This window comes from Triturus cristatus, chromosome 2_2, assembly GCF_964204655.1.
Source record: "Triturus cristatus chromosome 2_2, aTriCri1.1, whole genome shotgun sequence".
NCBI classification, from domain to species: domain Eukaryota; kingdom Metazoa; phylum Chordata; class Amphibia; order Caudata; family Salamandridae; genus Triturus; species Triturus cristatus.
The window spans coordinates 1,049,942,173-1,049,954,225 of NC_140582.1; the positions used below are offsets into that span (position 1 = coordinate 1,049,942,173).

The 12,053-nt window shown below is 46.0% G+C and overlaps 1 protein-coding gene across 2 annotated transcripts in view; it reads left to right on the top strand.

The window, feature by feature from the left end:
- Positions 1–471: 471 nt before the first annotated feature.
- The window catches only part of MXD4 (MAX dimerization protein 4), a 355,430-nt gene continuing 343,848 nt past the window's right edge, over positions 472–12,053 (top strand). The window contains exons 1-2 of one of the 2 annotated variants that reach the window (XM_085642548.1): positions 472–738; positions 2,258–2,357. In XM_085642548.1, coding sequence (XP_085498674.1) covers positions 675–738; positions 2,258–2,357 — 164 coding nt within the window. In that variant the 5' untranslated portion in view covers positions 472–674. The remainder of the gene's footprint in view (positions 739–2,257; positions 2,358–12,053) is intronic. The other variant, XM_085642549.1, reaches the window with a different exon arrangement.

Genomic DNA, 12,053 nt, shown 5'->3' on the forward strand with positions numbered 1-12,053 from the left:
GTACACCCAAGCCTTACTATATGACTTTGTAGAACGTCGCTAACCGGGAACGCGTGTTTATGTAACAATATAAAGCACTTTTCTCGTTTCCTCTTAGTAAGTTCAAGTTCAACACATCCACACCTCCTCGTGCTATAGAGCAGCTCAGCTTCGCTCACGAGTACGGAGATTTAGAGGAAACAAAAAACCCAGCAATTATACAATCATTAAATCCACCAATTGGTAATCTCCGCCTGTTTAACATGCACGAATCCAGCCATTCAGCAAAAGGAGAGGTGGAGTCACACGCTCTGTTGCTAAGCTTGGGCTTCTACATCGTTACCATCACGAGCGACCAATGAGAGTGCACCTCCCGATCTGTCAACATTCTCCCTCGGAGTCTCGAGTTACAGTGGGCGTAGGACTGACGCCCATATGCGCGTATAGGCCCGCCTCCGGACAATCCGTGACCTGCGATTGGCCAACGGGTGCGCCCGTCTCTTGGATGCCTGTCTGTTCCTGATGCTGCCGTTGATAGAGGGGACTTGGAAGTCCCCAGCAGCAGCCGTCGCTGATCCTGTGCAGAACGAACCTGCCTCTCCACCGCGTAGAGGGGCGCGGGCACGCTACCCTGTGTTCACATTACCATTTGGTGCTTCGCGCGGCGGTTTCCCACGGCCTCCCTGGTGAAAGGCATGGAGTTGAACTCCCTGTTAGTTCTCCTGGAAGCAGCGGAGTACCTGGAACGGAGAGACCGAGGTATTCCTGTCCGCAGGGGGTCTGCGGGGACACCTTCCCAATGAACCCAGCGAATGCTTGTCCAGGGCTGCGGCTTGCCTCTGTAAACCTCCCACCTCCCGTGCCATCTTGTTGGCCTTAAGTCTCTTCAGCTTTTCACTCTGCCACTGGCCCCCTATCTAGCCTTATGCCACCTGCAACCCCACCACCACTCTGCCCTGGCAGACTGTTCCTTTCCTTTCTTGTTCGTACTGCTACGTACCTCCGAGCTCCCTTGAATGTGTACCTCTGCTCTGATACAGAGTTGGAGTACCTACTATCCATGCCCTCTGTCTCTTCATTCTACCCCTGCCCACTCTCCTGTCGTCTGATTCCAGGGGGCGCATCTCTAGGCCCCTTGGTATCGCCTCGATGTGTGACAGGCTGAGGCTGTGTATCCTGAGCACTCCCTGCAGCAGGAGGATGTGCTGCCTACTTGTTTACCTCTCATGGGCTCGAGCACAGCCTCGCCAAGCGCTCCCCTTTGATCACTTCCAGATACACAACATGCCGCAAGTCGTCTCGTTAAGTCCAAGAGTTGGTGGGTGCGCGTCACCCAGGAGACGAGCCTCCTTGATTAGTTTCGGTGCCACCTACAGCCTTGTTCAGCACCTTGGTATGCATTTTCGACAGCGCCATTACTTAGACTAGCATATTATAATCGCCCCTAGCAGTCCAGTGTTGCCAAGTTGTAGTAGGCATGATTTTCTGCGAGGCCCCACATTTGAGAACCCGTGTACTATATCGGGTCTCCAACCCACCTGTCTCGTTTGCTTAAACTTATTCAAACGTGGCTGTTATGTTGTCTACTTCACTGCGTCGCCACAGGAAAAGACAAAATAAAGAATGCAGAATGTTACCTGCGCATGCAGTAGACCGTACGTCATTGTTGCAGATCAGCGTGTGCACGTGACCTTTATGGCAGGTTATGCTCGTGCCCGCTGACTCGCTAAACTGTACAGTACAGTACTCCACCCTGCGGGGGGAGGGGTAGAGACTAGCCCTTGTGGAAAAAAATGATTTTCGTAGTATCCCGTTAGAAGTTTAATTGCTCTACCGACCAATATTAAGCGTAGCGTTGTTTGAATTAAAGATGAGTTATTATCGTGCATTTGTGCGAATGGGTAAGAAACGCTGCCACAGCTTAGAAATAAACATCTACACAGTCTGCTTGCGTGGGAGGGAACATCTGCTGCGAGGCGTGATAAACATGCTGTTTTTAATCTTGGTGTATTTACTGCTATGGTTTGCACGTAAGCACTAGCCTCGCCAATGGCGTCCACTCTAGACGTGTGCATCAGCACTTGGTGGCATCTCGGTCGGAAAAATGTAGATGCAGATGCCACCGTACTGTCCCAAAGGCCCCCGTGGCCTCTGCTTATTACAAACCATGAATGTTCCAGGGCAGTGAATGCCGAGGCGAGAAGAGTGCATCAGGGAGTAGGGTAAAACTTCAAAAAGTCTGTGGTTAGTGATGGTTGTTCTCTGCTCCTTTCTCTAGAAGCAGAACATGGCTATGCTTCAGTTCTGCCCTTTGACAGCGATTACTCTGGAAAGAAAAACAAAGCGTCTGTGATGGGCAGAAGGTCCCCCAACAACAGGTAAAACTTCCTCGAATTTTTGCTTAGGGTGAAAGAAGTAAATGTGACGTGAGATTTTCCTGACTGGTTTACTTGTTGCGTACCAATGTAAACTCCTAGTAGCATTTCAAAATCTTGTAAGATGGACGTGAGATTTTCCTAATATTTCCATCGATATGTGTTCGAGGTGCATATATAATGCACATGGTCTGGCTACATCGCTTCCAATCATTTGCATGGCACGCGTGAGACTTTCAGCAGATCCTGGCTTTTAAACAGCAGCACTTTGCAAGTTCAGATTTCTGGTTCTCTACCTACGACCTTTAAAACGCACAACTACGTGCCCCACAATTCAGCTATTCGACAGAACAGCCAGGCCTGACGGGTGGTGTCACACTTAACTAGGAGCCAATGGATTGTGTTGCTAAGTGGCTGTAAAGACATTGGAGTCGGATGGGTGTGAACGCGAGTTCGGGGTCATCAGTTTACTTTTGAGGAAGGTTAACGTAGACATATCAGTCAGCCCCCATCCTCTCCGATGTTAGTCCCTACCGGCGGCAGGGGACTTACAGAAGTCACTGCGGAGAAGTCACTGCCAGTGCGTCGGGAGGGACCCCTACGCCAGCAGTCGCCATCTTCCTCGGCCGCCGATGGGCTTGGCTCTGTTTTGATCTCATATAAACACTGCCACGCGTACAGCGCCCCTCTCCCCGCCCTGCCTCCTTGCAGCCCTCCTTACTCCCGCCCCCACTCCCTCTTGCCTGCCTCTCCCTGCAGCGGCCTGTGTGCTGTCATCGGACCTGTCCTCGGTTATTTTCTGTTACAAAGTTGCTGCAGCTCGCTCGGTGCACGGAGTTGCCCATTCTGTGCGCCCTGCCCTGTGGGTAACCTTGTGCGGTGAGATGCACCCTGCCAGCTACCTTTAAAAATAGCCCCAGCCAGACACCGGGGACCTGATCTGTGGTTGGGCCAGGGTCACGGCCTCAGTAAGGGAGAGCTCCCAGTGTCTTCTTCGCCTGCGGGCCTGTCAAGCTGCCCGCGGGCCTGCCAGCTCTGTATCCATTTCAGGTCGCACCGAGGATACAGAGAGAAACACCCGGCGTGAGACATCTCATGAAATTTCGTTATTACAAAAAACAAGGAAGCTGCTAGCATTTAACATAGAAATGCATGTTTAGCCCATCAACCCCCGTATCTAAGAGATACACTTCCAGTAAGCTTTTTAAAAAAAATGTAAATGGTCTGGTCGGGGTTCCAACGCCCCCAGGCTGCCTTGTTTTTATTGTATTTCACATTTTCAGCTATTTAAATAGTACGATTGTTAGCCACACACTGCGCCTAAGTGCGCTCTGCATAACAACACCCGAAGTACATATAGCAATGCCAGTCGCAAATAAGAGGTGGGGGTGCAAATGGAGAATGGGGGTGGTGGGAAGACAAATGTAAATAATGCTATGCTCCATCGTAACAGCGTGAACGTGGCCCGGTTGCTCTCTTTGCTCTCATTGATTTCGGATGTACTAGAAAAGGTTGCCGGTTAAACGGTAGGCTAATGCCTGGCACCAGAACTTCAGAAGTCCTGGCTGGAGCCGATGTGAACGAAAAGCAACGCCAGTCTCAGCGCAGTGAGCAAGCGGCCATGCCATTGAGTATGATAAACCTGCCCCTGCTTTTCCGCCTGCTTGCTGCATGCTTTCTGCAGGGTCATGCAAGGACAGTGCATAGTTTGCGTAACTCTGTAATTTTTCCATGATTGGCCGTTGTTACTATTGTGCAGGACACAGGGGGCTTGCATGTCTCCCGCTGCCTGCCCGTGTCCAGGACAGACAGGGCAGTGACGGTGCAGTCTCTGCCTCAACATGGTTCATAGCATCCTCCAGGCCATTGCACTGAGCTGTGGAGCTGACTTGGGCCACATGCCCCCCTCCCCCCCCCCAATATAATCGGACTGCGAGGGCTCATTGCATGCGAAGGTCTGGCAGCCTGTGGTAGTGTTCCACCACGGTAAGGGGTGTATTACAGGAACTGATTTGCAGAGTGCAGTGAGTTAGTGCATAGGTCTGAGACTCTGGATTCCCTCCCGGATCTTACAGTCTTAGTTGCAAAAACACAGGGGGTAGGGAGGAGCGACACAGGCATTATTTTCAGGTTATCTGGCAGTACTTTTTAGGTCTCGGCGTGGCAAAAGCAGCGCATGCGCTGCACTCGTCATACGAGGGCTTCTTAGAATCGATACGATTCCAGAAGTCGTGTCGCGGCTCCGCCTCCAATTTTGATTGGTGCACGTTGTTTTGCGTCATGGATGATGCTAAACACAGTGTAATGATTGCACCGGAAGCAATCATTACACTGAGGGTTGCCACCCTGTCCGTTTTTGGCCCCGCCTACTGGGATTTGATCTTTTACTGGTGGCTTTACACACTGTCCTTTAAAAGACAATACGCACTCTTTTCTTTACACATTGTCAGCGCCGTCGTCTTTGGCTGCGCTTGTTTTTATTTGCATCGGCTCGTGCCCAGCTCGGCTGCGCTTATTTAATGTGCCTTGATTTTTTTGTTTCCAGTGCTGGTTTCCTTTATTTCAGAGCGCGGCGCCCGATTTAGGGTCACTGTGCTCCGTTTATTTAAACTTTTTTTTCTCGAGTGCTTGTTTTTTTAGGTTGAGACATGTGCTGCTCTGCGAGGCATGTTCCTGGACTGCAGTGTCAATGAGAGAAGTCCGGACTCAGTCGCCGTGAGCCCTCAGTGCAGCAATAGAGTTCGCCACTCGCATTTCACTGCCGCGGTATTCATCCCGCAACTGCGAGAAAGCTTCGAGCTTTCTAGTGCAACATGTCCTCTTAGCCGGTTGTGAATTCAGGGAGCGGAGCCTTCGCATTCAAATCGGCATTGGCGGGGGTGGTTTTACCCAGGCCGGAGGGGCAGCAAGCATCGAGGGACTCACACTCTCAGCATGGGATGGCGCCGGCGCTGCGGGAGGGAGAGGCAGTGGCTGCATGCAGCAGTGTGCAGTCCCGCGCAGACGCGACCGCTGAGGAGGCACCGGCGCGGCAAGTGGCCGCGAGGACGCAGTGTCGACGGGACAGTCGGTACTTTAAAAAAAAAAATCATCTGCCCTTGTGTTTGTACAGACAGTCCAAGCTCTAACACCGCCCACTGCACAAGCACGCTGCTGTGCTAGCAGGGCTGCACCGTTGTGTGTGTCTGTTTGTGTATGCGTGCTCTGCCTGCCCGCTGGGGCAGACACACAGCTCCTGTCTGCAGCTCTCTCTGGCCACCATTGTGCACTAAGCCACATAGCGCTTTAAAAGGACCTGCCTGCCGAGAAGCACACCCTGCGCACCGAGAGTTTGGCGCTATTTGTGTTCTTCACTCTCTCACTTTATAGCATCTGTCCCTGGACTGCGCCTCTAGTCTAAGACCCTGAATTCTTGGGTAAAGACCGTGTATCGACAGGCAGTTCAAACGATGCCACGCTAAGGACTGGAGTGTGTGACGTGGACAGGAAGGGTCTGCGAAGTGTGGACAAATGCAGGAGCATGCGAAGTTTGTAGTACTTAGTGAATCATGAAATGTGAGGCTGCTGGGGTCATCCAAGAGCGGGTTAAAACATCCAAGTTAAAGCACACAGCACGTACTCCACCGAAATTCACAAATAACAAGCATTTACAATGCAATGGTCTCGGCAATATTATAGGTAGAGCTATTGGTATTGCTCATTATTTTTTTTATCATTTTTGTATCCCTAAATAAATGGCATTGTCATTTCTATTGGCATTAGCTTTTTTTTTGCATATGTGATACCTATTGCATTAGCAGAGAGAGAGTGAGGTAGTGAGATAGAGATAGAGAGTGAGGTAGTGAGAGAGAGTGAGGTAGATAGAGAGTGAGGTAGTGAGATAGAGAGAGTGAGGTAGTGAAAGTGTGAGGTAGTGAGGGAGAGGGATGTTGTGAGGTAGTGATATATAAGCATAGAGTGATGTTGTGATGTATGTGATGTAGTGAGATAGAGAGAGAGGTAGTGAAAGAGAGAGTGAAAGTGAGTTAGTGAGATAGATATCAATAACCATATACCTATATGTATCATAAACTATAGCTACAAAAACACCTAGTGATAAAATATAAACAATTCTTAGTAAATATCTTAATATAACATATTTATATATACCTGTTAAAAAAAAAAACTAGAGGCACAAAAACAAGATGGCTTACCTTACTTTTGCAAACTGCATGATGGACACAAGCCTGTGAAGATCTGAAAAATAAAGTTGCCCAAAAACAAAGCAATACATTACAAAACGAGTAAACACAAAATGTCTTACCAGACTATCCAGCAAACAGCATCTACTGTACCAAGGACACACGGGCTGTGATAGATCTGTAAAACAAACGCAAAAGTACATTGAAAAAAACATTTAACAGATGATGTTTCCTATGGAGAGGCCACGACCCGAGATGGACCTTTAGAAGCCAAAAAAAAATATCAATGAAAGAAATGCAAAGTAAAGACCCTGTGATAACTTGTAAAACAAACATAAAAGTATATGTTAATAGTATTAAGAACCAAATTCACATTACAAGAGACCTAAACACAAAATTGGTAAACTAATTTGAGCAAACAGCATCCGCTGTACCTAGTAAACACGAGCTGCGAGCACTCAGAAACGTAAAAGTACATTTGTAAAAGCATGTAACCAACTTTGTTTTCCTTGGAGAGGGCACAATCCGAGATAAACATGCAAAATACATTAGTAGAGGCTAAAAGTCAAGATGGCTTACCTTTTTCGGACGCACAGAGAAGACATTAGATGGCCACCAGGCTGTAAAGATCTGAAAAAGAAAGCGGCAAAAAACAAATCAATACATTAAAAGATTAATAAACATTACATGTCTTAGTACACTATACACAAGATGGCTTAATTGAGTGGAGCAAACAGCATCCGCTGTACACAGGAGACACGAGTTGCGAACAATCTGTAAAAAAACCCCAAAAAAGCAATTTTTAAATGCATTTCACATACGATGTTTTTCATGGAGTGTCACATCTCGAGATAAATCCTGAAAAGCAACCAAAAAAAGTAGATTAAAGAACTATGACCGAGATGGGAAGACACGGGGAAAAATCTAGAAAGCAAACACAAGGTGCATTAGATTGGAAGCTTAAATGACAAAATGGCGAACTTGTAAAATGCATAAGTCCATGCACAACAATAAAACAGAACTTACCGGGCAAAACAGTCCATGGCAGACGGGATAGTGAAGTTGGGAAATAACACGGAAGGTACACAAACACGAAGCAAACAGTAAAGACAAAAAACCATTATAAAAAGAAAACAAAAAGTTGAACTTACCTGTATACTTTCCGTGAAGATATCACCAACTGCCGAGGTAAACAGATACATGCACTATGGTAAACGGAGATGGGAAGACACGGGGCAACAAACCAAATTCAAAAGATATGTTAGATTGTAAGCTAAATCTACAAAATGGCTAACATGTACAACGCATAAGTCCTTGCACAACAATCAAAGAAAAGTTACCGGGCAAAGCAATCTATGGCCAACGGGACGGTGAAGTTTGGAAATAACACGGAAGGTACACAAAAACAAAGAAAACAGTTAAAAACAAAAAATAAATGACATTACCAAGACTCAGGACCCACCTACAAGGTCTAAAAAAATACACATTAGTACAAAATCAGACAAAATGGCTTACCTAGACGATTTTTTCCTAATGTCCTCGACGTACAAGAGCAAGACGATCCTCAGGAGCACACGATACGAACACAGAAATTGCGGACACAGAAAACAAAAAAAAAGTTACCTGCATTACCTATAAGATTGTGTACTAATGTCCGCGACGCACAAGAGCAAGACGATCATCAGCGGAAGACGAGACGAACAAACAGACAAAATGGCTTACCTGGAGCATAGTTTCGTCATGCCTTCGTTGCACAACAGCAAGACGATCCTCAGGAGCAGAACGTAGACGCCAGGACACTGGGCACACATACAAAGCCAATCAAAAAACAGACACAAGACAAAATGCCTTACCTATAAGATTGTTTCCTCATGTCCTCGACGCACAACAGCAAGAAGATCCTCACGGCCAGACGATAGCTAAAAAATGGCGGATGGAAGCTTCAAAACTTTTTCGGCTTCGAGGGCGTGTTCCTGCTATTCTAAAAAGGGCGTGGCTAAAAAGTGGAAAGAACAGCACGGAACACGCCCCCGAATCTGAAAAAGACGGAGCCTATTTGGAGGGATGGCTCTCTCCTCCAATGGCTGGCCTCCGTTTAGGAAGCCAGCCAATGGAGGAGAGCCAAAAAGAGAGGCGGGCTAAATAGCCACTCTAAGCATCATAAGATCTCCGGACTTCCGGTTCTGCCTTCGGCAGACCGGACGGTCCCTCGACCTAATAAACCACAGGGAATACATTCCCTCCACATGTTCCTGTAGCAAAGCATAGAACATGTGGAGCTCTGGGAAATGATTAAAGTTAGGGATCTTATTTAGGTTTACCCACTGCTTAATTTGTTAAAGAGACCGGAAGTGCAGGGTGGTAGAATAAAATAAACGAGTTGGTAACAAGACAGGCAGTCATGGTATTCGGATATGGACTCCAGCTTGTCTTTATTTATTTACAACATTACAACATTTTAGCTATTGCCATTTTAAATCACAATGCATTTTATTTATGTTTTACAAAAAAACAAAAAACAATGTCATTTACAATGTCAATAGCTCAAAATAATGTCATTGCGAGACGTATTGCATTGTAAATGACATAGTGACAATGTTGGAAGGTTCCGTTATTGTGCAGACTCTGTACGGAATTGTACACATTGGTTGAGCAATCTGCCACCCCCCCTGCTTGTTGAAAAGTGCGTACGAGATGCCGTGTTCACTGGAGGGAGGCACAGTGCTACTTCTGATGAATGAAATCATGACTGGCGTGTATGCACTACACTAATGGGGAAGAGGGCTCTGCACACTCACACTAAAAAACACACCGAACAAACATTACCCTGTTTGTGTACTTTAAGCACAACACTTGGCTGTGCGACGAGTCAGCGCTAGGACACACATGACTGTGTACATAATGTTTAATCCTGAAGTTTCCAAAGACGGCTCTTGCCTTGTATAGTGTCAGGTACATACCCAGTTATACCCAAGCTTACTTTTGAGTTTGGCACTCAAAGTACACTTTCCTTAAAAAGAAGAAAGGAGAGGTTTACCTCATAGCAGGTCTGCTGGCTAGAGACCTTTGAAGTTATGGTGCTGTAAGAGAAAGGGGTGGTCCTTGTGACTCCCTTTTACAACATCCATGGGGGTTGTTAGGTAGTTGCTGGTCCCTTACAAGATGTCACTTGGCATTAGCAGGGTGATGTACAGAGTTGACAGATGAAAAGATTAATGGAGGAGGCTCTACAGGTTGTTATGGAGCCTAAAAAATGTTCTCAGAAGAGCAAATAGGACCTTGTTTGGAGGTCTGAAAATGAGGAAAAAATTTCCAAAGGGGAATTTGAAGCCCTGATGAAGTATACAATGAGTTCAGCCTTGGCTGATACACAAGATAAAAGGCAAAGGCTTGATAATGTAGTGGACTCTGAGGATGGTCCGAAATGACATCATACCTAAGGGGGCCAGTTAGAAGAGGTGGCGGTCCACATGAGAGAAACCCTTAAATTACAGGATAAACCTCAAAAGGGTGAGGAAGAGTTTTTGTCTCAGTATGTCGCGGCACAGGTAGTTACTTTGCCATTCCATGATGTTGTGAAATCAGTGATTTTAAAAGAGTGGAAGGATTTGGATAAGCCCTAGTTTCAGGTTTTTTCCCCAAAAGATACAATTTGGGGCATTTTGATACAGCTTTTCCTCAGGTCCTGAAAGTGACACATTTCTGGTGAGTATGGTGTTAAACAAAATTTTGGCCTTTGAGGAATCTTCTTTGCCTAATGCTGTACAACATAAAATTGAGAGTGCTTTTAAAAGCAGCTATGCGGCTTCCCATTTTGCATTGCGTGCAAACACGTTGCAATTTGTGCTTCTCAGGCCATGTTGAAGGTTTTTCAGTCATAAAAATAAAGATCCCATGGATATTTTAGGCAAAATGAGGTATCTTGCTCAGGTTTTTCTGTATTAGGACTGGGCCGAAGAATGATGACGAGGTGATGCATGTTTTGTGTGCGTTCCCAAACCTACAGGGCATTCCAGCCCTGAAGCATCCCCATCTCACCTACATGAGTAGATGAACTCACACTTATATCTTTGCATGAGTAAGTCCATTTTATTAATAAAAAAGCAACTTTTGTGAATTCAAAAAGTGGCTTTGTATTTGTCACAAAAACTGCATGTGAAAATAACTTTGTGAATCTGGCCTCCTCGTATGAATTTCACATCTCTTTAAACTCTTGAGCAGACAGAAAAAGGTAGCACACAGTAAAGAGAAGGTGATACCTGCATAGTTTCTAGTAAGAAGCTAACAGATGGCTGGATTTGTGTCAATCACGCTGTACATAGAAGGTTGTCTATCACATTTTCACTGTTATACGTTATTACCAGTAGCACAGTCCCTGGGTAGATTTAAGGTAAAATGCACTACCAAATAGAGCCTTAAGTGGCACGAAAGCACTGTGCCATATGTTAGGGCTGGACATTGTGTACGCATTGTTATCAATTGCTGTTGCCAAACTAGAAAATCCAAAAGGAACAAAAAAATTATCCTTTATGCACAGCTTACTAGGCCATCTTGTCTTCCCCACGACACATTCAGCTCGTGAAGAAACCTAACCGGAACATGGTTGTTATCTCATTTCATTGTCTGGACTGTTTTTGTAATCCATACCCCAATGCCCTGAGGGCCACCAATAAATCTGGAAAGTGACAGAACTATGAGAGACTGTTCAACATCTTCAGGTCCAATGGGAACTATATAAAAAAATCTCAGTAATGGAACAGCATGCACCCCTACATCTTTGTGTACCAACAGAATAATCTTCATCGAGGATGGAAGCTCATTCAGAGGAGCCCTGGTCAATCTTGAATAATTTAGTTCTGCCCCATAACCTCTGGATGGCACCTAAAAACCCATGAGTGCCAAACGTTTATGTGTGTTGCAGACCCATCAGAACTCCAAATGGACTCCTGTATTTTCTAACCCCCACCAATAGAACTTTGTTCAACACCTAGACATTCAAATCATGCCCTTTCAATGCGACTTAGAGGAAGTCCCTATCACACCAACAAATTGTCACTTCAAAGTAAGCATCTGCTACATCCAGCTCTTAATGTATCTTTAAGGATGCAAATCCTTCCATCAGTTTTGAAGTGGCATTACACCTTGCAGTAGTGATACACCCTGCAGTCATATTGCCACCCTTTTTCCTTTTCTCCATCAAAAATAATGCAGATGAACACAAACTATTCTCGTTTACTTGGAAAATTATGTTCCAGGCATGTGTGGCTGTAGATACTCATGCTGTGCATAATCCTGTAATCTAGTGATGGGCCCAGATGTGTGCAAGTTGCTTTTCTTTGAAGAAAGTCGGTTGAGTCATGAGATATTGTGAATCCTCCTCTTGCTGGTAATGCGTACGTTCATCGACTTCATTGTTCGATTGTTTTCTTTCTGCCGACGGGTTCAGACCTGTGTTCCCATCTCTGGTTCGACACCATAGTGCTGAACTGTTTTCGGTTTCCACTGTTCCCTCCCTCCG